At 37.8% G+C, this 27,492-nt stretch overlaps 1 protein-coding gene across 3 annotated transcripts; it reads left to right on the top strand.

The window, feature by feature from the left end:
• Positions 1–481: 481 nt before the first annotated feature.
• LOC590619 (nuclear pore glycoprotein p62) lies at positions 482–26,999 on the top strand. 3 transcript variants are annotated; one of them, XM_030992822.1, is made up of 17 exons: positions 482–552; positions 5,140–5,300; positions 6,362–6,514; positions 6,989–7,171; positions 8,850–8,912; positions 9,469–9,570; positions 11,105–11,245; positions 12,695–12,820; positions 13,469–13,567; positions 17,011–17,166; positions 18,507–18,537; positions 18,892–19,045; positions 22,044–22,093; positions 23,132–23,266; positions 23,931–24,042; positions 24,896–24,962; positions 26,000–26,999. In XM_030992822.1, the coding sequence occupies exons 2-17, from the start codon at positions 5,174–5,176 to the stop codon at positions 26,089–26,091; spliced, it is 1,791 nt and encodes a 596-aa protein (XP_030848682.1). In that variant the 5' UTR covers positions 482–552; positions 5,140–5,173; the 3' UTR covers positions 26,092–26,999. The 3 variants fall into 3 exon arrangements, with proteins under 3 accessions (XP_030848682.1, XP_030848680.1, XP_030848681.1); XM_030992820.1 differs by having other exon boundaries at positions 13,466–13,567; XM_030992821.1 differs by lacking the exon at positions 482–552 and adding an exon at positions 1,841–1,984 and having other exon boundaries at positions 13,466–13,567.
• The last annotated feature ends 493 nt before the right edge of the window (positions 27,000–27,492 follow it).

Raw genomic sequence — 27,492 nt, 5'->3', positions numbered from 1 at the left:
TTGTCTTTGCTTAGCCATGTTAAATGAATTAGTAAATGTTTTAAAGTCCTTAAATTTTCATTCAACCACAAAAAAGAATTGTTTTATTTAAAAAAGAGTTTAATTTGGTCTTAATGAATATTCATAAATTATGTAAATATTTCTATTACGCACTGCATCGGTCCTTACTTTAAAAAGATAAGAATAATCAACATAAATTGTTTGAGTAATGCGTATAATTTCTGATTTTGAGTTAAAATTACTAAATTAATATAAGCTGAAATTACTTAAAGTTCTTATGTATTTGATTTTACTTAAATATTCCACGTATGTTCTACTAAATTGAAAGTTTGAGTTAGCAAGACTTAAATTTAGTGTGTAAGTGGCAAAACTAATGTTTTCAAGTAAATTCTACATGGAAAAAATATGTAAAAATTACCAATGAACAAATTCTTTTTTACAGTGTACAAGAAGAAAAAAAAAAGCCGAGTTTGTGGATATAATACAACTGATGACGCAAGAGGGCGACAGAACAGGCGCCAGATAATAAATCCGCATTTGAAGAAAAATAAGGTGAATAGATCTATACATAAAGAATTGTGTTTGATTGTCTTTGAGTGATGTTTATTATATACCTCAAACTTTTCATTGACGAACAATCATTTGTAATTTGGTATTCCCGTCGATATTGGGTGTTCGCAGTGCAGTAATGGACAGTTTGGTCGTCGGTCTCATCCCAGTCACGTCATTTCATTCCCACTCGTTCATTGTTGTGTAGCCTTAACTTGGGCCCTAGAGTGACTGCTGTGGTTTTCTGAGATTTCATAGCCTACATCTAACTCTTATTCCATAATTATCACTATTACGGGATTCTCCCATGTGTAGATTATAACATTTTGAGCAACTTCCATTAAACAGTAGGGGCGCTGGTCCGAGAATAAGGATCGTCCGCATACATTTTTAATGAGGATCGTCTTCGACTCTGTAAACACGGACGGAGCACTCCAGCAAAGCATAGATCTAGAGAGTCATAGACCGAAAACTTCAGTCCCTCTAATCGTCGGTTTTTCCACTGAGACTACGTCTGGCTACACTAGACCTCCGATTATAAAGACTGAAGTACGGCCTATGGGGACCGTGAGGGTAGAGTGACCGAACAGAGATGAACGAAATGCTCCGAGGTTTTTCTCTTTTTACGTCTTCATCAAATCTAATTTTGCTGCCATTCTACAGCCCCCGTTATCTATACAATAACGAAAACTTAAATATATACGTTGACTTACGATAGCTTGCTTATTCAGCACCAAAATTAATGATTAGGTCTAGAGTCTAATCCGAGAAAGTCTCGTAGTCGTTGTCAGCCATCTTGGTTTTAGTTGATGAATATTAATTTTTTCTTTGCGAACGTCCAATAGCTACCGTAGCTACGTACAAGTCAGCCCGGCTTGACCCACGAAACAAGTGCTCTGATTGGCGATTGGCTATGTTTTGGTAGGTTGACCCGGAAATATATCTGCTGCCGGGTCATATAGCTCTTTGTTTGAGTGCATGAACGTACGGTTTCACAGTTCTCTGACGAAAATGGGACAATTCGTATAAGTAAGTCTAAAAATTTCATATTTTTATAAGATTTCAATCAAAAATACGTAGTGTAAATAGGAAAACACTACTTAGAGTAAGACCGCCAAACTTCGGACACTTAAGACAAAACGGGGGAAAACATTAAATTCTTTTTTAATTATTGAAAGATCAAATATTATTATTGTGCAAATACTGTTTATGTATGTCATGAAAAGAAAATTAGTAAAGGAAATGGAAAACTTGAATTATTTACTTACCCGCCGAATCATTTTTCATGCCAAGCTTCGGACGCACTTGCCAAGCTTCGGACGTTCATGTGTAGCGCACGTAAAGTGCATAGCGCACGTATATCGCACGTACAGCGTGTGCGCTAAAGTGCGCATTCATCGGAGGTTTGGAAACCGGATCAAAAATCGTACGACGGGTAAGTTTGACTGCGTTGATTTCATGAAAAAAGTATTATTTTCTCGTTTTGGGTAGATTTATGTTAGCTAGAACTATCAGAAAATTGCTTTTCACAACACTCACGCAATATTTTGGTGCTAAAATCTGATGAAAGCGCTATTTTTTTCGTAGTCAAAATGACACTCAATGTTGCCTGTCCGAAGCTTGGAAGAGCGCCATCTTCTGGTAGGGGAACCTGTATAGTACCCCTAGGTCCGTGGTAACGGCCGCCATTAGAAAATTCTCGCGATAAAGTGAAAAAGTATCTCATAAGCTCCCATAATTTTGATAGAAACCACCTGAAATATGCCAAGGATTTGTTTATAATCATTATATTGGGGGCTCTACACCTTAACTCCCCTGTTAAGGAACTGTAAAAATCTAGGTAACCTGAAATCTGTCTCTGAATTCGATGTTTTTCGTGAGTTTTGCAGACGGCAACCTGCCCTAACTTTCTGTACTAACGATATAGGTTAGTAGTAGTATCAAATGCATGCTAGTTACCCGCCTGAGCTAGGCTCATATTTTGCGTTCGAGCCGTTGAAGTAAATTTTGTCCGAAGTTTGGCAACGTCCGAAGTTTGGCGGTCTTATGCTATACCTATTTTACATCTGATTTAGAAATCAGAAAATTAGATCTAAATAAAGAAAATCGGGGGAGGAATGTCGGAAACGAAAAAATGTTCCACTGTGCCCTCGATTACCCCCACGGTACGAGATCTCTGGGTTACCGCTGTATTGGGGAATGTCAACAAATGTCAGTTTTATTAAAGAAATGACCCAAATCAGACGGTTATTTCTGTCTAAGAGAGTCAATGCTAATGCGTATTGACCTCTAGCACTGAATGCTTGCTGTGAGGAAGGTATGTATTGTTTAGACCCATACACAAATACACACACCACACAATATCGCATAAACTCATGTCGATGCAGCTGTAGAGTAAAGTAGGGGGTTTTCGGCGGCTTAAGACAAAACCCTATTTTTTGGACCCTTTCCTTCCTATTTATTATCATTTCTTGTTCAAATCATGAAGCAAATATTATTATTTAAACAAATAAAGAATCCCAGAAAAAAATCACAAATTGCCATGACAATATTCATTTCAATTTTCACTATTTCGGAGTCAGTTATCGGCATAGCGAACCAGTTTTCGGCCGCATGTACAAAGTCAATAGGAAGCGCGTGCGCACGCCGTGCGTTTCCGCGCTGATCTATAGTACTAGCGGGCGGAGCAGGTATCCCACGCCGGAGTTCCCCGGAGCTCGCCAGGCCGAAAACTAGTACTGCGGTGATCGGTAATTGGGATCTGAATTAGACAGAGATATCATACATGTATGTGCGTTGCCGTGTCCGGCTGCATTGATTTAATACATGCGGTGAGATACTTTTAAGCTTGTGACTAGCACAAAATCAGGCTCTTAATCTGAAAAATACTTGAAATAAAGCTCATTTTATGGTACCCATATATTTCTTAAAGACACGCGTAAGATACTCGATTTTTCAGATTCGGGTAGCTGGACCGCCGATTACATTGCTAAAATGTGATATTTTAGGATATATTTTTCATTGCAAATGTGGTTCTTCAGTGACTCTGGCATGGTATGGTATGTGTGGGATATGTGATATGCTATTATGCAATGTATTTTAAAGGGATTTTACCATGCATCCAACCAATCGGCCGAAAACTGAAGCTGGTCAATTACCTCCTCCTTTACTCTGAGCAAAGTTTGACACTAGACTTACAATTTGAATTTTTAAATTATTCTTTTTAACATCAGTAGGTTAAAAGAAAACAAATGTATTTTACTGCTATTTACTGTAGGTGTCATCAATTGTCACTAAAGTACCGATTTTGAGTGAAATCAGTTGAATTTTTTGTACAGTGGTGTTTTAAATGTTGAGAATCAAAAGCACAGCTTTTACCACACAGCCAGGATAGTGATGCTCCTATGTGTGGGACGGAGCACACATTAGGCCCATCACTATCCCGGCTGTGTAGTAAAACAGGCAAACTGCATGTCCACCAGCACATTAACACAACATTTTATAAAACGTGCTTCAGCTACCGTACTAAACTGTTATCATACCTATTAACCACTCAATATTGATGACAAATAACAAACAAATAAAATTTACCAGTTTTGTTTATGAATTTTACCTCAATTTCTGGTAATTCTAGCAAGACTTCTGCCGATTTGGTCCATCGTTCTTAACTCTGTACCTTTATTTTCTAATGTTACGTACGTGTTAAAATAATTGGCCCACGCAGCGCCTTCATACATTTATATACATGTACGTACACGCACACGCTATGGCGCACCATTTGTCCAACAATTCAGATGAACACTAATATCGCCGTGTAAACAGTGTACAGTGTATATCGCTGATAAACTATGTTTATTGACTATTAAATAAACACCATTTTCGACTGAAAAACAATGTATATTGAAAAAACTATGTTTGTCACTTGATAAACAGTGTTTATCTGGATAAAGTCTGTTTATCAGCGATAAACAGTATTTATCAAGATGAACTGTGTTTGTCGAGTAATAAAAAGTTTTTCCCCAATATCACTGTTTATCAGTCGATTAAAATAGTTTATCGCTCGACATACAGTGTTTATCGGCGATAAACAGTGTTTATTGGCGATAAACAGTGTTTATCGGCGATATATATCTAAATTATTGGGGAAATGGCGCGCCATAGAAAAATAGCACATTGCGACCGCACCGTTATGGCTGAGCTCACGAATGTGCAAAGACTGTGTAAAATCAGGAGGAGAAGGGGCTTTTACACAATTTCTTTTTATTCTAACATTAAAATAATGTAATGTAATACTATAAAATGTAAGACAAATATAACATAACCTATGTTATGTTGTATTTGTCGAGCAGATACGTCCCCAAAAATAAGTATCGTCCAATTCTTACTTTCAATCCGCAAGTATTTTGTCTCCCTTGAGAAAGAAATGTGTTGTAGAACCTGTCTAGAAAGGCTACTTGTCTTCAATGGCTGCTTTTTCTGTTTCCCTTGAATGGTCTTTAATTCCTATAGAAAATGTCATTTGTGTGCTCCTGTTAATAATATATTATGATTGCAATGTGTTGATTCTTGTTTCCTCGCTTTCGTGTACAGATCTTGTATTGAAGGTAGCAGAAATATCTTTGCCATGTTTGGAAAGCAGCCTACGGCCCAGGGAGCGCCCGCTACCACGGGACTGTTTGGAAGCCAAGCACCAACTGCCCAGCCAGGGGGAGGATTCGCGTTTGGTGGAACAGCCCCAGCTCAAGCTCCAGGTATTGATTAGTGTTTCTTCATCAAATTGGCAACACTTTTCTTTTTCATATAGATGTGACAGGAGAATACATTGAGAACTAGATGTATATTATTGTGCATGATTATTTGGATGAAGAAAAAAAATGTGGCCCTCTTTTATAAAACTTGTCAACAATAACTGTTATAAGTAACTGAAATTGTGACATTCCATTGGCCGAGAGCAAAATTGTCTTAGAAATTTATAATTTGTTGTTAATAATGAAACAGGGCTCGAATTTTGAAAGTTTCATTGTGTTGCAGTTTTACAGAGGGGTGGGGGGCGGATGTTTGTTTGGGTGTCTTAATGTATCGATATTTTTCTTCAGGTTGGTTAAATATAGTTTTTAAGGCTTATTTTCTTAAATATGTAACTTTGAGATCATAGTATTCATGTCTGGAGTTTTTGGAATAAGCTGATAGTTGAGGTGTCTAGTCTAGTGGATATGTCACTTTTCTTTGGATCGCATGGTTAGCGGTTTAAGTCGCAACATGTCACTAATGTCCTTTGGCAACACATTAATCTACATATGCCACCTTCCACCTAGGTGTAGTAAATGGGTACCTGTTAGGAATTTATTCCTTGATTGTTTAAGGAGCTAAGGGCAGTTGAATACTCCTACTTTACAGGTACCTTGAGCATCCCCTGGGATATACGTGTGCAGTACAAATGTTTATTATTATTATTCTTTTATTTTTCTTTGTCTTCTTCTTCTTCTTTTTTCTTCTTCCTCCTCCTTTTTCTCCTTCTCCTTCTTCTCCTTCTTCTCCTTCTTCTTCTTCTCCTCCTCTATTTCCTCCTCCTTTTTCTCCTTCTCCTTTTTTCATCCTCCTTCTTCTCCTTCTCCTTCTCCTTCCCCTTCTTCTTCTTCTTCCTCTTCCTCTTCCTCTTCTTCTTCTTCTTCTTCTTCTTCTTCTTCTTCTTCTTCTTCTCTTCCTCCTCCTCCTCCTCCTCCTCCTCCTCCTCCTCCTCCTCCTCTCTCCTCCTCCTCTTCCTCCTCCTCCTTTTCTTTTTCTCACTCTTCCATTCATTGTTATCGCTCAGGATCTGTCTCCAGTGGTGCATTTGGCTTTGGGCAGCCCCAGACCAGCCAGCCTGCCACAGCGCCAGGGGGCTTCAGCTTTGGCGCTACCCCTTCCCAACCGCAGCAGGCACAGGCTACGTCCTCTTTCTCGTTTAATAGCAATACGGCTGCAGGTAAGAACATGGTACAACAACAGTAACAGGCCATGCCCTCATTCTGATTTAGTAGTACATTACATCCAAAAGATATGGACATTTTTAATGGCTTTGAATTTGGCAGCCATTATTAGTGCACAATTTCTGTCGAAGGAATAAATCTTAAGGCACATTCAGGTATGACACAGCAAAACCGCAGCTTGAAAAAAAAGATAATGGGAAGTATAAATACACTTCACATTTCTGTATCTTATAACACAGACCTCAGTGAACAAAAATAATACTATACCTGTGTGGAATAGACTAATTACAATGCTTTTACTCTCCCTCTTTCTCCCACTCTCTATCCCTCTCTCCCACTCTGTCTCTCTCTCTCTCTCTCTCTCTCCCCTATCTTTTTCTCCCTCCCTCTCTCTCCCTCTTCCTCTCTTTCTCTCACTCTCTTTCTCTCACTCTCTTTTTCTCTCTCACTCAATCTTTCTCTCTTCACAGGGGGCGGGGCCGCAGGAGGATTCAAGTTCGGGGAAGCCCCTAAGCAGCCAACTGCTCCTACAGCCACAGCCACAGCCACGGGAGGCTTTGCCTTTGGAACCGCAGCAGCTACCCCTGCTTCAACAGCTGCCCTCAATGTTGCAAAGCCGTCTGGGTTCTCAACTATGGGGACAGCCTCTGCAGGTAACAAGCATTACAAGCCTTGATGATTGTGATGTTTTTATACCTTAGTGTGTTTTAACAAAATCATGTGATGGTAGAGGTGCTTTGGTGTAGTGGATAAGTTATCAGACTACAAATAACAATAATAATAATAATGATCGGGGGGGGGGGGGTGTTTCACAAAGATCCTAAGTAGAACTTAACGCTAAGTTAGACTAAAAAATTATGGACAGCCATTGAAGCCTTAAAATGAAATACATTCAAAAGCAGAAATTCAAGTATTTTAGAATTTTTTATAACTTCCACATCAAGAACATGAAATCTCCTCGATGATAGAAAATATGAATGATTTGAATCAACATTTTATGCCTTTCAAAATAACTTTTACAAAATATTTTCAAAGTCGCTAACGGCTTTCCATAATTTTTAAGTCCAACTTAGAGTTAAGTTCTTCTTAGGATCTTTGTGAAACACCCCCCTGTTCTTGTATTGCGCATATCACATTATAATGTCTCTTGTGCGCTTCCAAAGAGCTTTGGAAATTATTACCCCGGCTTTAGCATGGCTGCCATTGCGGCGCTTTAGCATTAATTTCTATCAGGTACCCATTCACCTCACCTGGGTCAAGTGTGGCAAATGTAGATTAATGTCTTGTCAAAGGACATTAGTGTGGCATCAGGGATTTGAACCCTGTACCTTGTGCTTCACAGACCTGAGACTTACCCCTGAACCACACAGGATTCTTTCTTACATGGACTTCCAAACAGAAACATTCTTTTCTTTCTGATTTTATTTATTAAAAAGCAAAAATCGAGTTACAGTAGATACTTCAAAATAAGTTTGAAATCATAGAGCTAAGATTTGGTTTAATTTTTTAAGGGCAATTCAACCCTTGTAATATAGTTGATTTGTATGAAAGCAGAATACCAAAAGTTTGAAATGAATCGGACAAATAGTAAAGAAGTTATGAATTATCGATCAAATTATTGACCGCTGCGCCGGTCCTCCCGTAGAGTATAAAACACGCTTGCTTACATTAGTTTTTGTCACCTGACGAAGTGTTGCAGCGGCGCACGAAACGTCGTGATCTTTTAGATCCCTTATTGACCACATTGCCAGACAAACGAATATCACTAGCGATATTATTTTTCGATACTACATCCGCAATGAGTAATATATTTAGCATTAAAGTTATGAATGTTTGAAATATGAGATCACTAAGTCTATGTGAATCTCAAATTGGTAGTTTGGTCAGTGGTTTGTGACATAGGACGTCGATAACTCTCCCATGTACAAAAATATCACTAATTTCTGTTTTTCTTGTCAGTTCCTTCTCTCTTGGGGCACTACTAAAAATATATTATAGAAAGCATATTATTATCGGTTATCTAAAAAGAATAGACCCTCCTGAGCCATGAACTTTTGAAAAATTTGAATTTTAGTCATTCTATATGTTGGAACATATGGGAAAGTAGTCCGGCATCACATTGACATTACCACTTCAGCCAATTTGAAGTGCCCATACGTATAGTGATTATAACTTTTAAAAATTCATAACTTTCTTACATTTAGTCAGATCTAATTGAAACATTCATCAGTTAGCTTCTCTAATTTGTCTGCTTTTGTTTAGAGTAGTTGTCTATTTGGGTTGGATTTCCCTTTAAATGATAGTATAATTTTTTTTTGCGTGATCTAACAGGATTTGGCGGTACTGCACCAGCATCGACACAGCCTCAGCAACCAGTTACAGGCCTTTCATTAGGTATTATACAATTCATTTCATTTCATTTATTTTTCCACATTCCAGTTTAAAAACATGTAACTTCACAACAATGAACATTGTAAAATACCGAACAATGTATATTATAAAATACGAAGCAATGTACATTATGAAATGCTAAACAATGCACATTACAAAACACAGAACAATGTATATTATAAAATACAAAACAATGTACCGATACATTATGAAATGCAAAATAATGTACATTATAATACACAAAACTGTGTACGTTATGAAATACAAAACAATGTACATTATGAAATACAAAACCATGTACATTGTAAAATAGAAAACAATGTACATTATAAAATATAAAATAATGCACATTATAAAAACCAAAACGATGTACATTATCAAATACAAGACATGAATACATACATAGAGAGAAAAACAAGTAAGAGACAAAGGGGGGAGGGGGGAGGGGATGATGACCAAAGAATCTAACAGTACTTGGATGTATTCAAAGTTGCATACTTGCATGTATATTTCTTTGCATGTTTTTCTTTCTTTTCTTTTACATTTGCCTGCATGAAAGCATCCACAGCTAAACCTGCTACTGCCGCATCAGGGTTTCCGTTCGGTGCGACTGCACCAGTATCCGCACAGTCTCAGCAACCCTCTACAGGCTTTTCATTAGGTATTATACATATGATTTCATTTATTTTATTTTTCCACGTTCCAGTTTAAATAATGTGTGAATACAAAATAATGTAAATTATTAAAAAATTCAAAGGAATAAATGCATTAATGTAACTTAACTTTTAATATTTCTTTAATCTTCAGTATGTTGAATATTAATTTGAATTATTTGTATGCGCCTTGAGCATCTCTACAGATGGATATGTTGCGCTTTATAAATGTTGTTATTATTATTATTTATTATTAAGAAGGAGAAGGAAATAGCATAGGGGAAATAGTGAGTAAAGATGATGAACCAGTATGTTGACATACATGCCAACCCTTCCAAATAATCCAGAATATTCATATTTTCTGGGTTTTTAGGACCTAAAAATTCGGAATGTTCCGGGGGAACAAAAGCAGAGTTGCTTTTCAGGATCAATTCCAAAAATAATCATATCTCTCTGTAAATGTTGTAAAACAATTGGGGGGGGGGGGGATGCTCTTTAGAATATTAGACCTCATTGATGTTTGATCTCACTCTTATTTTTATTATTATATATATGCATGATTTATTGAATAAAGAACAGATGTATGTGCTGTGTGTTTATTATAAGTTTTGGTAAATAATTTTTTAGTCAGACTATGGTGCGCTTAGAGACACCAGTATTAAGCGCCTAATAAATATTGTGTATTATTATCATTATTATTACACTTAGTGAGATACAAGGAGAATTTTATAATTAACAATAATTTTTTCTTTCTTTCTTGTTTTTCTAAGCTCACTCCTAGATCATAATCAAGTGATAGGTCAAACCCAGTCACATGTGATTCATTTACTAAGACTATCACCCGATTTTTCATTAAAAAGAATGCAATAGTTTCAAGTACTATCCAACGATGTTCGATAATGCAATGCTCAGCAATACCTTTAGAGTTAATTTGTGCCTAACATTCACCCTTCTTTGATGTGTTTTGATGCATTGCTTGGCAGCAGAATTATAAAGGCTAATGATGATAATCATGAATATGTTCATTCAATCTGAGGACAATGGTTGAATCTATGCTTTTTATAAATCAGTTGATTATTTAAGCCTATTTTGATATTCATGAAGGCTGTGTGAAAGATTATGAGTCATTGTCATTACAGATAATACTATGTGTAGACAAAAGAATCATTTCAGTGCTTATAACCTCTCTATCTCTATCTTTTTCGCTCTCTCTCTTTCTCACTCTCTCTCTCACTCACTTTCTCTCCTACTACCTGTCTCTCTTTCTCTCTCTCTCTCTTACTCTCTCTCTCTCTCTCTCTCTTTCTATTCTACTCCCCCCTAATATCTCTCTCTCTCTTCCTTTTTCTCTCTTGTTCTCTCTAACAATCTTTCTCTATCTATTTATCTCTCTCTCTCTCACTCTCTCTCCTCTCTCTCTCCTACACTCTCTCTTCCTCCCACATTCTATCCCACACTCCCCCTCTCTCCCCCCCCCCTCTCTTTCTCTCCTACACTCTCTCCCTCTCCCGCTCTTCCTACCTTATCTCTCACTCTCTACAGCCACGCCTGGGGCAGGAGGTTTTGCCTTCGGAGCCAACCCATCTGGTGCCGCAGCAGCTCCCCCAGCTTCAACAGCTGCCCTCAGTGTTGCAAAGCCTGGGTTCTCGTTGGCAGGGCTCTCGGCAGGGACAGCCTCTACAGGTAGCAATGCAGTTCAAGCCTAGATGAGTCTAGGGGGGGGGGGATGTTTCACAAAGACTAAGATCAACTTTAAGATGGAATTAACTATGGCAGGCCGTTCATGCCAGTGTTTGTACAAATCAATGTCACAAATTTACATTTTTTGATAATTTATTGTTGAAGGAAGAAATATTATCTAAAGATCATTATGATGAGAGCAAACAGAAGCATGAACGGCCTGCCATAGTTAAGTCGAACCCGAAGTCGATCTTAGTCTCTGTGAAACACCCCCCTAAAGTTCATTTTTGAGTGTGTCTTTACAAAATGATGTGATCGCAAGGTACGGGGTTTGAAACCCTGACACAGATTAATATCCTTTGCTAAGGCATTTATCTATATTTCCTCCTTTTCCCCCAGATGTAGTAAGTGCATACCTGGTAAGAATGTCTTTGCCTCAGATTCTAAACAAAATTCTGGATTTAGCTCATGCTGCAATCATTATTATAAACCATTAGGTCAGTCAGGAATCCCATGACTGTTACAAGCCGATCGCCTATCTGGTTATCAAGATGTTTATGATTGGAATAAGAAATTTCAAAAACTGTTTTCCCAATGGTTTTTATAACACTAAAAATCCTATAGCGAATGAACATAATTGCAAAGCTATTATTTCTCAAATTATAATGGGTTTAATGTATATAAATGTAATGGCATGTCACACCATTCAAAAGTGGATATGACCCGATTCTGATAACTAAAATCTTTTGCTTGTAAATACACAGGATAGGGGTTAATTAAAAATCAAAGAAACCAGACTTTCAAATTGAAAAACCCCGGAATGATATTAAGGACGGCATTTGTTCCCTCTTGAAACGCCGAACATACCCCGGTGTGTGCAGCTGAATATACAATGGCGTCTTATTTTGTTTACAAGCGACAGATTACTTTATTTTTGTATCGCTGCATGTGTCATCAAAATAAAACCATGCGCTGGGTTTAGAGTGAGGCAATTGATTATACATTTAGCCTGACGGTAGTGAAGTAAGAGAAAGAACTCAAGAGAAGATGAAAACACAGGCACTGAAAATGTGTGAGATGTCATGGGGCATCGTCTGCTTGTGCAAGTCATGTCCATACTGTGATCTCACACATCTCACCAGCGTTTGAAGAGCTCTTCAGGTGCTTTGCCGGGGCTGTATTTGAGCGTTTTGTAATTGATAATAATCATTCCTTCGAATGTTTCCAAGCAATGACTTTTGATAACCTTGTCGATTCAAAGTTTCAAATTTGCAATAATGAAAATAAAGTTATTTTTTAAAATCAATGAATATCTACTTTAGTTGTAATATCCAAAGTTTCCTTACAATCTTAAATTATTCATGATAAGAGGCATATTTCTCCCTGGGTACTTTAAATACTATTAGCATTATAATTTGTTTACCCCTTTTTTTATACGATGCATTCTTCCAGCTGCCATAGCTCAACCCAATCAGACGGCCACTTCCACTCCTGCAGCGGGGGGTCTGGCCGGAGGTCTTGGCGGAGGGATCAAACTCGGAGGATTTGCAGCACCGACAGCTACGCCTCAAAGCACAGGTAAAACCATTGAGTTCTATTCTGTGTAAGGTAGCTTGCATAGCGAAATGTAGAGGCACTAAAAGATGAGTTAGGAATGCAAAAGTCATAATAGGTAGTAATGTTTGGTGTTTAAAAGTTCTTTTTTGACATATCTCAATGAAAGTCTAGGGGCATTAGGCCAGACCTGGTAGTAATATTGTCTAATGTTAACGATATTATCAGTTATAATTTGGAGAAATGCTGTAGATAATCACTATAATATGCATGTTTATTTTGTCTTTGTAAAGCTCTTATGTCACGTTCGTAAATATGTAATTTCCTTCCTTACACCCTGCCTATTGTGTGGTTACACAGGAATGTTCACAACCACAGAATACCTTGGTTTTTGTGTCACATCTTTATTTTAATTTAATTCAATTTTCATGTACATTGTGAAAACAAAGTATGACTGAATAAAGATGATCAATGTAGTTACCCGTTCCATATTACCTAAAGGTATGGTTCTTACTCTCTAAGTGATTAAATTAGGATTTTCAACAATCTTGCATTTTGCAGTTGTTCGCTGAAAAGCAGGTTTTACTGTACATAAATATATATATATATATATATATATATATATATATATATTTCTTGAGGATTTCTTGTCACCTTATCTCTCACCAGCAGCAGCGTCCACTGGTCTGAAGTTAGGCACAATGACAGCCTCAGCCCCAACAGGGGGCTTGACACTAAGTGCCGGCACAACCTCAACACCAGGAATAGGAGGTAATTACATATGATGTATTCGGTAACGTAAGAGGACAAACTCCCTCGGCCCTGCCCAGTAATATTTTGGAGGGTAATGTTTAACCCTATTTTAACTGGGCTATTTCAGACCAGGTTTTTACTGGGGGGGGGGGGGTCAATTTGACCCCCCCTTAAGATCTCGGCCGTTTGACGGCCGATCGCCGCGAAAATTTGCATACATGTCAAGTGAAGTGTATAGAATACTATGGTAATTTCAATTTTTTGAAAAATTCACTCATTTACATATTTATGGTAATTTATGCAATTAAGGTCATAAAATTCACATTTTTGCCCATAAATCATACATTATTGCTATTTGAGCATTCTTTTTCACTACATATATTTGTTAGACCGTTTGGAATAATAATACAACATAAAAAATTAGAAAAGCCAGGTTATTCCTTATGTTATCTCTTGTTTTGATAATTATGCCTCCGTTACGAAGTAGCCGGAGGCATTATGTTTTCTGGTTGTCCGTCCGTCCGTCCGTACGTCCGTACGTCCGTACGTCCGTCCGTCCGTACGTCCCGTTCTCGTGATCGCGTTATCTGAAGAACCGATTGATGGATACCTGCCAAACTTTGGTCATGTATGTATCTTGCAGAGCCGATGAACTGATTAGATTTTGGGGTCACGAGGTCAAAGGTCAAAGGTCACAGGGCTCATTATGTATGCAAAAACAGCTCGTGATCGCGTTATCCAAAGAACCGATTGATGGATTCCTGCCAAACTTTGGTCATGTATGTATCCTGCAGAGCCGATGAACTGATTAGATTTTGGGGTCACGAGGTCAAAGGTCAAAGGTCACAGGGCTCATTATGTATGCAAAAACAGCTCGTGATCGCGTTATCCAAAGAACCGATTGATGGATTCCTGCCAAACTTTGGTCATGTATGTATCTTGCAGAGCCGATGAACTGAATAGATTTTGGGGTCACGAGGTCAAAGGTCAAAGGTCACAGGGCTCATTATGTATGCAAAAACTGCTCGTGATCGCGTTATCTCAAGAACCGATTGAAGGATTCCTGCCAAACTTAGGTCATGTATGTTACTTGCGAAGCCGATGAACTGATTAGATTTTGGGGTCATGAGGTCAAGGTCAAAGGTCATGCGGCTAAATGTATGCAAAAATAGCTTGTGATCGCATTATCATTAGAACAGATTGATGGATTCCTGCCAAACTTAGATCATGTATGCATCTTGCAGAGCCAATGAACCGAGTAGATTCTTTGGTCATGAGGTCAAAGGTCAAAGGTCATGGGCTCATTATGTATGCAAAAATAGCTTGTGAACGCATTCTCATTAGAACTGACAGATGGATTACTATTTAACTTTGGACATCTTGCAGAGCCAATGAACTGAGTAGATGTTAGGGTCATGAGGTCAAAGATCAAAGGGTCATATATGTATATGAGAAATTGCTTGTAATCACAATATTCTGAGAACCTGTTAATGGATTACAATTGAACTTGAATTTGAAAAATTTCTTCTGTTTTGGTTTGTAAATTGCTCTATGACGGAGGCATCATTTCGACTGCGCGCAGTCGAAGTTCCATCTAGTTTCTTATGTATTTCATTGTTTTTTCAACTTATGTATTTTATTGTTTTTGTTGTTTTATTTCATTTATAACTACAATTCAACTATTTTGACCCCAAAACAAACACCCAAACTTTAAACAAGACTAAATAACCAATGTTTTATCTCTTTTTAGGAAAAATGACATTTCCATATGTTTTGTACACAAATCACAAAAATTAGCGATTTTCGGGCTGACATGCAATAACAAAATGTCACGTGACTCCCTAACTGTACGTCCGATTTTCGAAAAAATTGTTTTAAAAGATGCGTAAGACTTGAAAGAAAAAAGTCATGAAAGGAAAATTTTATATCTGCCGCGGTTTTGGAGTAGTCGCGAAATTTCTACAGGGGGGGGTCAAATTGACCCCCCCCCAGTTAACGTAGGGTTAAAGACCGTCAATACTACTGGGCCAGAAGGGTTTAGACCACACAGCGAGGTCACTGACAGGTGGCTACATTATCTCATTACCGTAACTCCACTCTCAACTAACATAAGAAAAAGAGGATTATGGGGGACCAACAGGCACCGATTGGGGAAGTTTTCTATGAAGAGGAAGCAAGTAGCTACAAGTAGGACAGAGGGGCTTTAAGTGAATTAATCACCTAAAATGGTTTTAATCTGTATTACTATACTCAGAATGTGAGCTCAAAATATTACTTCTGTAAAGATAATTTGCAAGTTTGAATACACTCCAGTTTTAACATAAGAGCAACTTGTTAGTAGACTACTTGACGCACTCATACGCACTTAACCCATTGCTTACTGGAACCTGGTGGTCCCTGTGTTAAGTCTATGGGAACTAGATAATCCAGCAGTCAATGGGTCAAAAGTGTACTTTGTTATTGTCTTGTCTTTCCTGGTGTTGTGTTTTAACCCATAGCAGCTAAGTGTCACCTGACGTTTTATTTTATCCTTTGATCCACAATGCTCTTAATTACAAATTTTACATGAGCAGAATTTGCAAAAATCACTGGGAAAGATTTAGTCCATTTCTGTACACTTTGCCTTTCATGAATTTAAAAAAAAAAAAAAAAAAAAAAAAAAAAAATAACTTAAGTCTCTAAACTGGCAACACAGAGTGACATTTTTTATCAGTATTTCTGTGTAGAAATTTTAAATTTGTTGTTGATTTTTTTTTGGTAATATTCATTCACACTGTTATACTTTAAATACATTTGAATTTTTATTTTCAAGTGACTTGGTAACATTGTTGAAGGTTGATGAAAAAAATTGCTTAATTTTTGTATAAAATGTTACTTATTATATTCCTTCTACTGACATGCAAACAATCCTGAACAAATTCTCAAACCACAAAGATATCTATGTTTTTCTTTGAAGGCATCGATGTACGACACCCTCTAACAGTGATTAACAGTAATTTCTCCCAACCATTTTTTAATTTTCCCAACCGTTTTTCCGTGAAAAAAGTCATAAAACAGGCTATAAAAAATCTGTCAACACTTGAATGTCTGGAATGGAATGTAGAGCCATTTTATTGCTTTTTGACGATTTCCATTCACCTAAAATGTAATTAAATTGTAATAATATAGTTGGGAGAATTAAGGAATCGATCAGATCAGTGTTTCCTAAGTTGTACCGTGAATAATGGTCCGTTTTCACTCAAATTTTCAGATTACCGGTATCTTTAATTGTACATCTAGCATTGAAGTCACTACCTTAGCATCACTATCTCTCATCTGAACAATGTTACCAAGTCCCTTCAAAGTATGGAACATACAAATAATTATTGCCAATTTGAGGAAGATAATCCTATTCATGTAAACCTTTAACAAAACTGAGCACTTAGTTTGTTTTCTTTCTTTGTTTTCTTCTCCTTCCACAGGTGGTCTAAAGATTGGAGGTGGCCTTGGAATAAAGCCAACAGGAACAGGTCTAACTATCGGCACACCTGCATCCAGTGCTGCAACTACCTCCTCATCGGGTCTTGGTCTACTGGGGCATAAACCAGCAACTGCTACAACGACAGGAGCTGGGCTTGGTAAGGCAAACCTTTGATCTACAGTGTGAGTCAAAAAAAGTTTACACCTAGAAAATTGCTAATTATTTTCAAAATCATCTATGAACAGTAAATTATTATACATCTTATGAAAGAGTGTTTTATCCTGAATCATTTAGTATAATTTTTTGTGGTATGTGTTCACGCTTTAATTAACAGGAGGTATTGTTTGCGAGAGTTTAAAAATCGACTTGCGCCAAAGTTGCTTATGTGATGTTTGAATAAAACAACTGGGATTTGGGTATTAATTTGGTCTTTGCAGATCCAAATAACATCCCTTACAAAATTAAAATCATGCCACACATATCAAATATCGAATATCAAATATCATCAAACATTTGTGCGCGCGTGTGTGTGCAAAAAACAAAAAGCATATAATGCAATGCAGTTCATTTGATACATTCAATTTATTTTCTCACTCCGCTAATCCCAACATACTGTATGCATCACTTTGGGGCAAGTCGATTTTTACACTCTCGCAAACAATGCCTCCTGTACATCCAAGCGTGAACACATACCACACAAAAATGATACCAAATGATGTGGGATAAAACACTCTTTCATAAGATGTATAATAATTTACTGTTCATAGATGATGTTTAAAATAATTAGCAATTTTCTAAGTGTAAACTTTTTTTTGATTCACGTGGTATAATGAGCGATTAGGGATTATGGGGGATTAGACCACCCTGCAAGGTCACTGACAGGTGGCTATCTCATCAACTCAGCTCTCAATTTACATAAGAAATAGGGGATCATGGGGGACCAACAGGCACCAATTAGGCATTGTTTGCTATATAGAGGGCGCAAGTAGCTATAAGTAGTGCAGTGGGGCTTTAAAGTGCACCAATCACCAAATTATATTAGATTTTGTATGTTGATAGTTTTATGTTGTAGTACAGTCAAACCTGTCTATAAAGGCCACTCAAGGGAAACAGAAAAAGTGGCCACTATAGACAGGTTCTACAACACACATTTATTTCTCAAGGAAGACAAAATACTTGGTCACTATCGACAGGTGGCCTCTATGGAGAAGTTACACTAAGACAGGTTGACTGTACTATATTATAAAAATTAAGCTTCTGATATTACTTATAAAATGTAAAGAAATTTTGCAAGTGAAAATGCAGCTCTCATTGCCTTGGATTCTCGATTCTGAATAATGATGAAAACAAAGAAGAAGATGATGATGATGATGATGATAACTTTGTTGGTAATGATGATGATGACATCAACAACAACAATGATGATGATGTTGATGATGATGATGATGGTGATTTTAGTAATTTCAGTAAAATTGTCCTCATTTTTTCTTTAAACAGCACTTGGAGTCAAAGCTACAGCAGCTACTGGGTAAGTGTAGAGCAATGTCTCTCTTATAATTTGGTGTGTTCCCACTGGAAAAAAGGTCCAGAAAATATGATTTCTTGGAATAAATGTATTTGAAAGACGAGAGCACTACAGGAGAAGCCCTTTCTTTCAAGAAGCATTGTTATCCAAGATATTCTTCTGTGTGCCTGTGTGAAAATTAGAAAAATATAAAGAATGTTGATAAATATATTTTTACCTTCTCCAAAACTGAACCTTATCTTTTAGTAACTCAACCTTAATTTAAAGTAACTAAACCTTACTTTTAAGTAACTCAACTTTAAGTAACTCAACCCTATGTGATATTTTATCCCATTTCCATCGCTCACCCTTATGTAGCGCTACCGGTCCTGCGGAGACAATGTCTTACAGGGAGCTTGAGGAGTCTATCAATAAATGGACGGTGGAGTTGGAGGAGCAGGAGAAGAGCTTCCTTCATCAAGCCGCTCAGGTCAACGCTTGGGATAGAACACTGGTTGTCAATGGAGAGAAAGTAAGTGGGCGGATGGGGTCGGAGGGGAGGACTGGATGATGGTGTCGGAGGGGAAGATGATGATGATGGTGATGAAGGTGATGATGGTGATGATGGTGATGATGATGATGATAATGATGATGAAGGTGATGATGGTGATGATGATGATGATGATGATGATGATGATGAAGGTGATGATCATGATGATGAAGGTGATGATGGTGATGATGAAGGTGATGGTGGTGATGATGATGATGATGATGATGATGATGATGAAGGTGATGATGGTGATGATGATGATGATGATGATGATGATGAAGGTGATGATGGTGATGATGATGATGATCATGATGATGAAGGTGATGATGATGATGATGATGATCATGATGATGAAGATGATGATGGTGATGATGAAGGTGATGATGGTGATGATGAAGGTGATGATGGTGATGATGATGATGATGAAGGTGATGATGGTGATGATGATGAATGTGATGGTTGTGATGACGAAGATGTTGATAATGATTATGTTTGTGATGGTAACGCTTGGGATAGAACACTGGTCGTCAATAGAGGGAAAGTAAGTGGGTAGATGGTGTCAGAGGGGAGGAGGAGGAGGATGGTGATAATGAAGTCGATGATGATAATAGTGATGACAATGGTGATAGTGAGGATGATATTGGTGATGATGGTGGTGATGGTGATGATGATGATGGTGATGATGGGGATGATGATGGTTATGATAAAAATTGTGGTCATGATGATGATGATGGTGGTGATGATAATGGTGATGATGATGCTGGTGATGATGGTGGTGATGATAATGTCCTTTGGCAAGACATTGATCTACATTTGCCACTCTCCACCCAGGTGTTAAATGGGTACCCGGTAGGATGCGAAAGCTAATGTGATTAGATTAGCAAGTGTGCGCTCGTAAAAAAAAAGCCTGGCTGGAATGCTCCCCAGGGAGTGGAGAATGTGCATACATTGTGTGCGGGTAAGCCTGAATCCTATGACCGGGGTAATAATATATCTGTAAAGCGCTTTGAGAGGGCCTTCGGTCTTGAAAAGCGCTATATAAGAACTAGCTATTATTATTATTATTATAATGGTGATGATGATGCTGGTGATGATGGTGGTGATGATGATGATGATGGTGATGAAGGTGATGAGGGTGATGTTGATGATGGTGGTGATGATAATGATGATGATGATGCTGGTGATGATGATGATGATGATAATGGTGATGATGATGATGGTGATGATGGTGGTGATGATGATGATGATGATGGTGATGAAGGTGATGAGGGTGATGTTGATGATGATGATAATGATAATGATGATGATGATGCTGGTGATGATGGTGGTGATGATAATGGTGATGATGATGCTGGTGATGATAGTGATGATGATGATGATGCTGGTGATGATGGTGGTGATGATAATGGTGATGATGATGCTGGTGATGATAGTGATGATGATGATGATGCTGGTGATGATGGTGGTGATGATAATGGTGATGATGATGCTGGTGATGATAGTGATGATGATGATGATGCTGGTGATGATGGTGGTGATGATAATGGTGATGATGATGCTGGTGATGATAGTGATGATGATGATGATGCTGGTGATGATGGTGGTGATGATAATGGTGATGATGATGCTGGTGATGATCGTGATGATGATGATGATGCTGGTGATGATGATGATGATGATGATGGTGATGATGGTGATGATGGTGATGATGGTGATGATGGTGATGATGATGATGGTGATGATGGTGATGATGATGATGATGGTGATGATGATGCTGGTGATGATGGTGGTGATGATAATGGTGATGATGATGCTGGTGATGATGGTGGTGATGATAATGGTGATGATGATGCTGGTGATGATGGTGGTGATGATAATGGTGATGATGATGCTGGTGATGATGGTGGTGATGATAATGGTGATGATGATGCTGGTGATGGTGATGCCGGTGATGATAATGGTGATGATGATGGTGGTGATGATAATGCTGGTGATGGTGGTGATGATAATGGTGATGATGATGGTGATGATGATGGTGATGATGATGGTGATGATGATGGTGATGATGATGGTGATGGTGATGATGATGATGATGATGGTGGTGATGATGATGATGAAGGTGATGAAGGTGATGTTGATGATGGTGGAGACATTTAGGTGATGCTGGGGTGGAAGAGGAGGAAAGTGATGATGATGATATGATTGGTAAAGTTAATGTTATCATACATGCCAACTGTTCAGATTAAAGAGGAACATTCCTCTTTTTGGGAGAAGATAATTATCATTTTAAAGGCCCGCTGCACTACTGGTAGCTACTTGCGCCCTATTATAACAAACAATGCCTAATCGGTGACTATTGGTCCCCCATGATCCTCTTTTTCTTATGTTAACTGAGAGCTGAGTTGATGAGATAACCACCTGTCCAGTGACCTTGCAGAGCGGTCTAATCCCTCCTGTAAACTACGGCAGATAAGCTTTAATGCAGGTGTTCCTCTTCCTGTACAAATTTGTCTGTAGTATTGAATAGGAGAGTTAGGATTGTTCCTCTTTTTTTTTAAAATAGCATAATTTGTACAGATTTCTGATTTTCAAATGTTGGCATGTATGTGTTATGATGATAGGGGTGAGGACATTGATTATCATGATAATTATCTTGTTAAAATTGACAATGGTCATAATGACTATGGTGATAAATGATTACAGTGATGGATTTAGTAGTTATAATGATAAACTTATGATAAGAATTTTGTACTTCAAGCTGCTCTCGTGAATGGAAAGCATAGCACTCTTAAAAAAGAAATTCTGGCGAGGCTGCATTGCAAGAGAAAAGAGTGTGCAGTACTCTTGATGAAAAGGGATTTATTTTAGGCAAGTATCGTAGTGAAAGAAAATGAATTGTTAAACCTCTTGATTGATTTTGCCAAAATTACTTTAATTTTCCAAAGTACCGGTAATTATTGTTTTTTTTCTTCTCTGTCAGATCACATTACTTCACAACGATCTTGAAAAAGTGAAAGCAGACCAGCAGAGGTAAGATTAAGATACCCCCTTCTCTCTCTTTCTCTCTCTCTCTCTCTGTTTTTCTTTCTCTCTCTCTCTCTCTCTTTCTCTTTCTCTCTCTCTTTCTCTCTTTCTCTCTCTCTCTCCCTCTGTCTGTCTCTCCCTCTGTCCGTCTCTCTTTCTCTCTCTCTCTCTCTCCATCTCCATCTCCACCTTCCTCTTCTCTTTCCTTGTATCTTCTTTTCCTCTTGGTTACCTCTCCTATTATTATTTCTGCAGTTTTCCTGCGAAGAAAGAGATATCATTTCTTTTACTCGCACATATCCTAACGTAGCAGTTGTACAATACAGAGCTATTCGAGTGAGAGTATTTTATCGCTTTAGATTTTCATACTTTCCATGTAGCTAATACTTTTTGATATAAATTAACCCATTGCTTTCATGAAACGGCTGGTCTTGGTATAAAGCCTATGGAAATAAGAGAATTCAGCAGTCAACAAGATAAATGAGTTAGGAACCCACTGTCATTGAATTTTGCGACAGTGTACTGCATCGTATAATCAGGGTAAATTTACGATGCTTATTTATAAGGCTTTCCTTCATATTTCTTTTCCAATTCCTGGCTTGAGCATGATTGTGACTACATAGTAGCTCAGCAGAAAGAACTCAAAGATATTAAGCATCCTTTTATGAAACTTTCATAAGTACAAGTTTGCCGACCTCCCGTTGAAACACATGTATTGAAATTAACACGCATTTCAAATGGGATGTCCACAAACTTGTTTTTATGATGGTGTCAAGAAACGATACCCTGCTCCCACATAAAGTGAAGGGTTTTCTTGCTCATTTCTTTTCTGATCCTGATTTCAGCATGAGTGTGACTACACCGTAGCTCAGCAGAGAGATCTCGAAGACATTCAGGTCAGCGTTTATCAAAATCATCTGTTCGCTGACATCCCATTGATACACGTGTAGTAATTGAAGAGATCTGGAGACGTGACACATCCTTGCCGAACCCCCCTCTTGTATTAAAATTAACATGCATTTCTGACTTACTTTTCTGATCCAGACTCGAGCATGAATGTGACTACATCGTAGCCCAGCAGAGGGAACTAGAAGACATCCTGTCCCCCCTGGAAGACGCCTGCAAGACACAAGAGGGCTCCCTCTATAGGCAGCATACAGACGTGGAGAGGGAAAGAACGTAAGTCTATGGTTTAATTCTTGAATTCTATCTGAGAACAATCATTGATCTTTGTAATGTTCACTGTCCATTCATAGTTATCTTAATAGTTATCAGAGATCTGAGAACACAGTCATTACTCTGTGCATTTATCACTGTTCTTTCATAATTATCTTGAAAGTTATCAGATATCTGAGGATACAATCATTGATCTATGTAATGCTCAATGTCCTTTCATAATTATCTTGATAGTTATCAGATACCTGAGATCACAATCATTTATCTGGGCATCTATCACTTTTGTTTCATAATTATTTTGATAGTTATCAAAGATGAGAGAACACAATCATTGATCTACCGTATGTCATGCTTAATGTCCTTTCATAATTATCTTGATAGTTATCAGCTATCTGAGAACTCAATCATTGATCTATGTAATGCTCAATGTCCGTTCATGATTATCTTGATAGCAATCAGAGATTAGAGAACACAGTCATTAATCTATGTATTATGCTCAATGACCTTTCATAATTATCTTGATAGTTATCAGCTTTCTAAGAACACAATCATTGATCTATGTAATGCTCAATGTCCGTTCATGATTATCTTGATAGCAATCAGAGATTAGAGAACACAGTCATTAATCTATGTAATGCTCAATGTCCTTTCATAATTATCTTGATAGTTACCAGATGTCAGAGAACATAGACTCACAGCTGAAGAGAATGGTACAAGATCTGAAAGAGATCATCGATCACATGAACACATCCAATACAACCATGGACCAGACAGATCCGGTAAGTCCCTTCTTTTATGTATGATCACACCATAACAATTTGAGAGGGATAGTTGTGACATGTGCATGTCAGGTCAAAGATTAAATCCTTTTGGTCCAAATAGTTCCCTCTATGACAGGGAACTGTTTGGAGCCTCATAAAATGACTGACCAATCAGAAGCAACTTGCAGTCACGTAACTATCTCTCTCAAGTAGCTATGGTTCACACTAGCTTGTGTGACAGAGAGAGAGAGAGAGAGAGAACAAGAGATCATATGACCATGTCTGACTCAGGGATTGACTAAGCTTTACATGCCCTGCTTCTGTCAGAGAGAGAGGGAGGGAGGGAGGGAGGGAGAGGGACAGATAGAGTGAGTAAGTGAGTGAGTGAGTGAGACAGAGAGAGAGAGAGAGGGATTGATATAGATTGTGAAAGACAGAGATGAAGCAGAAAAGAAAGAGTATGAAAATAGAGAGTATGAGATACAAAAAAAAAGGGAAAAGGGTAATGGAAGAGAGAGAAAGAGATTTTTTAAATGTTATTTTACATATTGTTTCACATTCCACAAAATAACAGTTTACATTAAAGGTCAGCAGCATAATGACAAAAGCAATGATGGCAGAAAATAAGCAGTAACGTAGAATATGAGGAACCTATTAAAAGCAATGCTTGTATGATATAGGTTCCCAAACAATATACCAATGATTGTATACAAAACTCCCATGCAATGAAGAGAGACGAATCTGGGAAATATAAGAATGTACAGAGGTTTAATCCTGTAATATTGTTAGCATATTCTCTATGTTCCAATGATGTACCAGTACTGTTGATATTAATGTAATACATTCTTCTGATTTCCTTTCTTTCCTGTAGGTCAACCAAGTTGCCAAGATCTTGAATGCTCATATGAACTCATTACAATGGATTGATCAGAACACAGGTATGAAAACCAAACTTTGTTTCTTCTTTCGTTGTTGTCGTTGTATAAATTGTACAATAACCAACAATAGCCAGTACAGGTATCAAACTAGGTCCAGCTAGTGACACCACGGGGGCGTTTCACAAAGCCTTTTTTACAATGACAAATAACAAAAATCAGTGACAAATCTGCTGATAACCAATCAGAAGCAAGGATTTCAGTAGCTTATAACACAAATTGTCATTTGTCACTGATGGCAAGTTTTGTGAAATGCCCCCCAGCAGTCTTTGCTACGAGAGCCCCATATAGGCCCTCCTATATACATACACTCCTGGCGCAGTTGTGTGAAAATTGTATAATTGTGGGCATGCGACCATCAAGTAATTCAAGAAAGAAAGTAAAATACACATAAGTTTAAAGATAAACTTTAGTACTGGTAATGCGATTGCATTGTGAAAGAAAAGTTGTGGAAAGGATCAGAAACGGTTGATCATGTAGCATATAAGTATTGGTGTGCACTGCAAGGTTCTGGAGTCATCAAAATCATAATAAATTTGACCGAGTCTTGGTAAAGTAACAAGCACTGTACACAGAAAGCTATATATGGGACAACATACATGGTGTCGGGGCTAGTACTACCTTGATTTCCTTGTCTTTCTATGCTCATTACTCAGCCAGTATACATTTTCTTCCAAAATTGTTTGGCACGTGTCATTTATTTGTAATCTTGAACATTCAGTGTAAGTTTCGTTTGATTCTGTCAGAATTACTTTTCTTTTTTTTACCAGAACTGGAGTTTATCTTTAACATACTTCAGGACATAATTTTACAATAATAGAATTACAAGAATTTATTTTTTTAACATATGCTTAATACACAGGTATGAATTGAAACATATAGGATATACTGTTTTTAATATCTGAGAAAGGCAACCCTTGTTTTTTAATGCAATAATAAGGACTGCAAGGCTCTCAGAAAGAGCAGGGTCATTACTGATGAGCCCACACTGAAACATGGATGAAGAAGGTCATATATTTTATCGGTTTCTTTTGTTTCAGGTCTTGTGCAGCGAAAGGTCGACGAGGTCACGAGGCAGTACGAGATGATCAAGAGAGACCAAGAGAGGAATGTTCATCTCGCTTTTGAATGACACCTTGAGACCTGTCGTACAACCCATGCTCCTGCAACAACTGCTTCGTGGTGAAACTCCTACGATTACCCAAAATCTTAACTTTGACCCAGACTGCTGTACGAACATCGGGGAACATTCAGACAAATCTGTTTTCATGAAATGCTGGGAACTCTGATTTTAGGAAGAAACAGGATTTAAAGCCCCACTGCACTACTTATAGCTACTTGCTATTTAGCAAACAATGCCTAATCAGTGACCATTGGCCCCCCATGATCCCCTGTTTCCTCTGTTAATTGTGAGCTGATTTGATGAGATAATCATCTGTCGGTGACCATGATGGGAGGTCTAATCCCTCCTGGCCAAACTAGTACAGAGGGGCTTTGAGTAAACTCTGCATAGCTCGATGACTTTTATCTGTAAAATATCAACAAGCTTGATGGAAAGTACATTCAATGAAACCAAATGTGCTACCGGGCAATTGCATACAATGTGTCCTGTGCGACATACACTGTTTGTCTTTCTTCAATTTATTTCATCCAAGAATCAACAAATGTCTTGATATGAATAATATTTGTGGTACAAGAAATAACCATTTGTCATATAGAGAGATTTTCACATTTGGATAAAGTACAGTCAAATTGGTCTCACTGGCCACCTGTCTATAGTGACTGGTCACCCATATTGCCTCACTCTAAAAGGAAATGTGTCTTGAAAAACCTGTCTAAACGGGCCACATGTCCACTGTTGCTACTTTTTGTGTTTTTCCTAGAATGGCCGCAACAGACAGGTTTGACTGTAATGTGCTATGTTGTATGGGACACATTGCAAAGAATCAACCTACGAGACTTACAACGTTGGTCTCATCGACCTTTGAGAAGTTGTCTAAAGGTCCACTACATGGACATTTTTGTCTCATGGGCTGTTGGTCTTGGAGTTGCCAGTCCTGACTTTGTTCTCATTGGCCAAGTTTGTCGCCCTGTTTAGCTCATCATTTAGCTATTTCATTTGTTCAACCAAACTTGGTTGCTATTTGTGATTTATTTATAGTGTAAAATGGTCTGTTTTGGAGTTTGTAAGTTTTCTTTGAGTCATGAAGATTGCTATTCCATCATAATCAGAACACACAATTACCATAATTGAGACTGCTTTTAATGTTTTCCGCAAAGTACAAGACTTATTTTTGAAATGTCATTTGATCACTAAGAAAGATCGGAATGGCAATTTCATTTTCGCTTATTTATTTTTTCATCTGGCTGTGAATGATAGTTTTAAAATGAGTTAATTATGATATTAATAGGAGGCTCACATAGGTCCATTTATATAGTGCAGCTTCTATATAAATTTACTCTACTGTGCTTAATATAAAGTATTTTGTTACCAAGCTGTAGCTGAGCTGCCATAATAAGTCGCTAAAGCATT

This window comes from Strongylocentrotus purpuratus, unplaced genomic scaffold (genome assembly GCF_000002235.5).
Source record: "Strongylocentrotus purpuratus isolate Spur 01 unplaced genomic scaffold, Spur_5.0 spur5_scaffold_20, whole genome shotgun sequence".
In the NCBI taxonomy this organism is placed as follows: Eukaryota; Metazoa; Echinodermata; class Echinoidea; order Camarodonta; family Strongylocentrotidae; genus Strongylocentrotus; species Strongylocentrotus purpuratus.
Note: the sequence above shows the minus strand (reverse complement) of the source record. Positions and strands in the feature narration are given on the sequence as shown.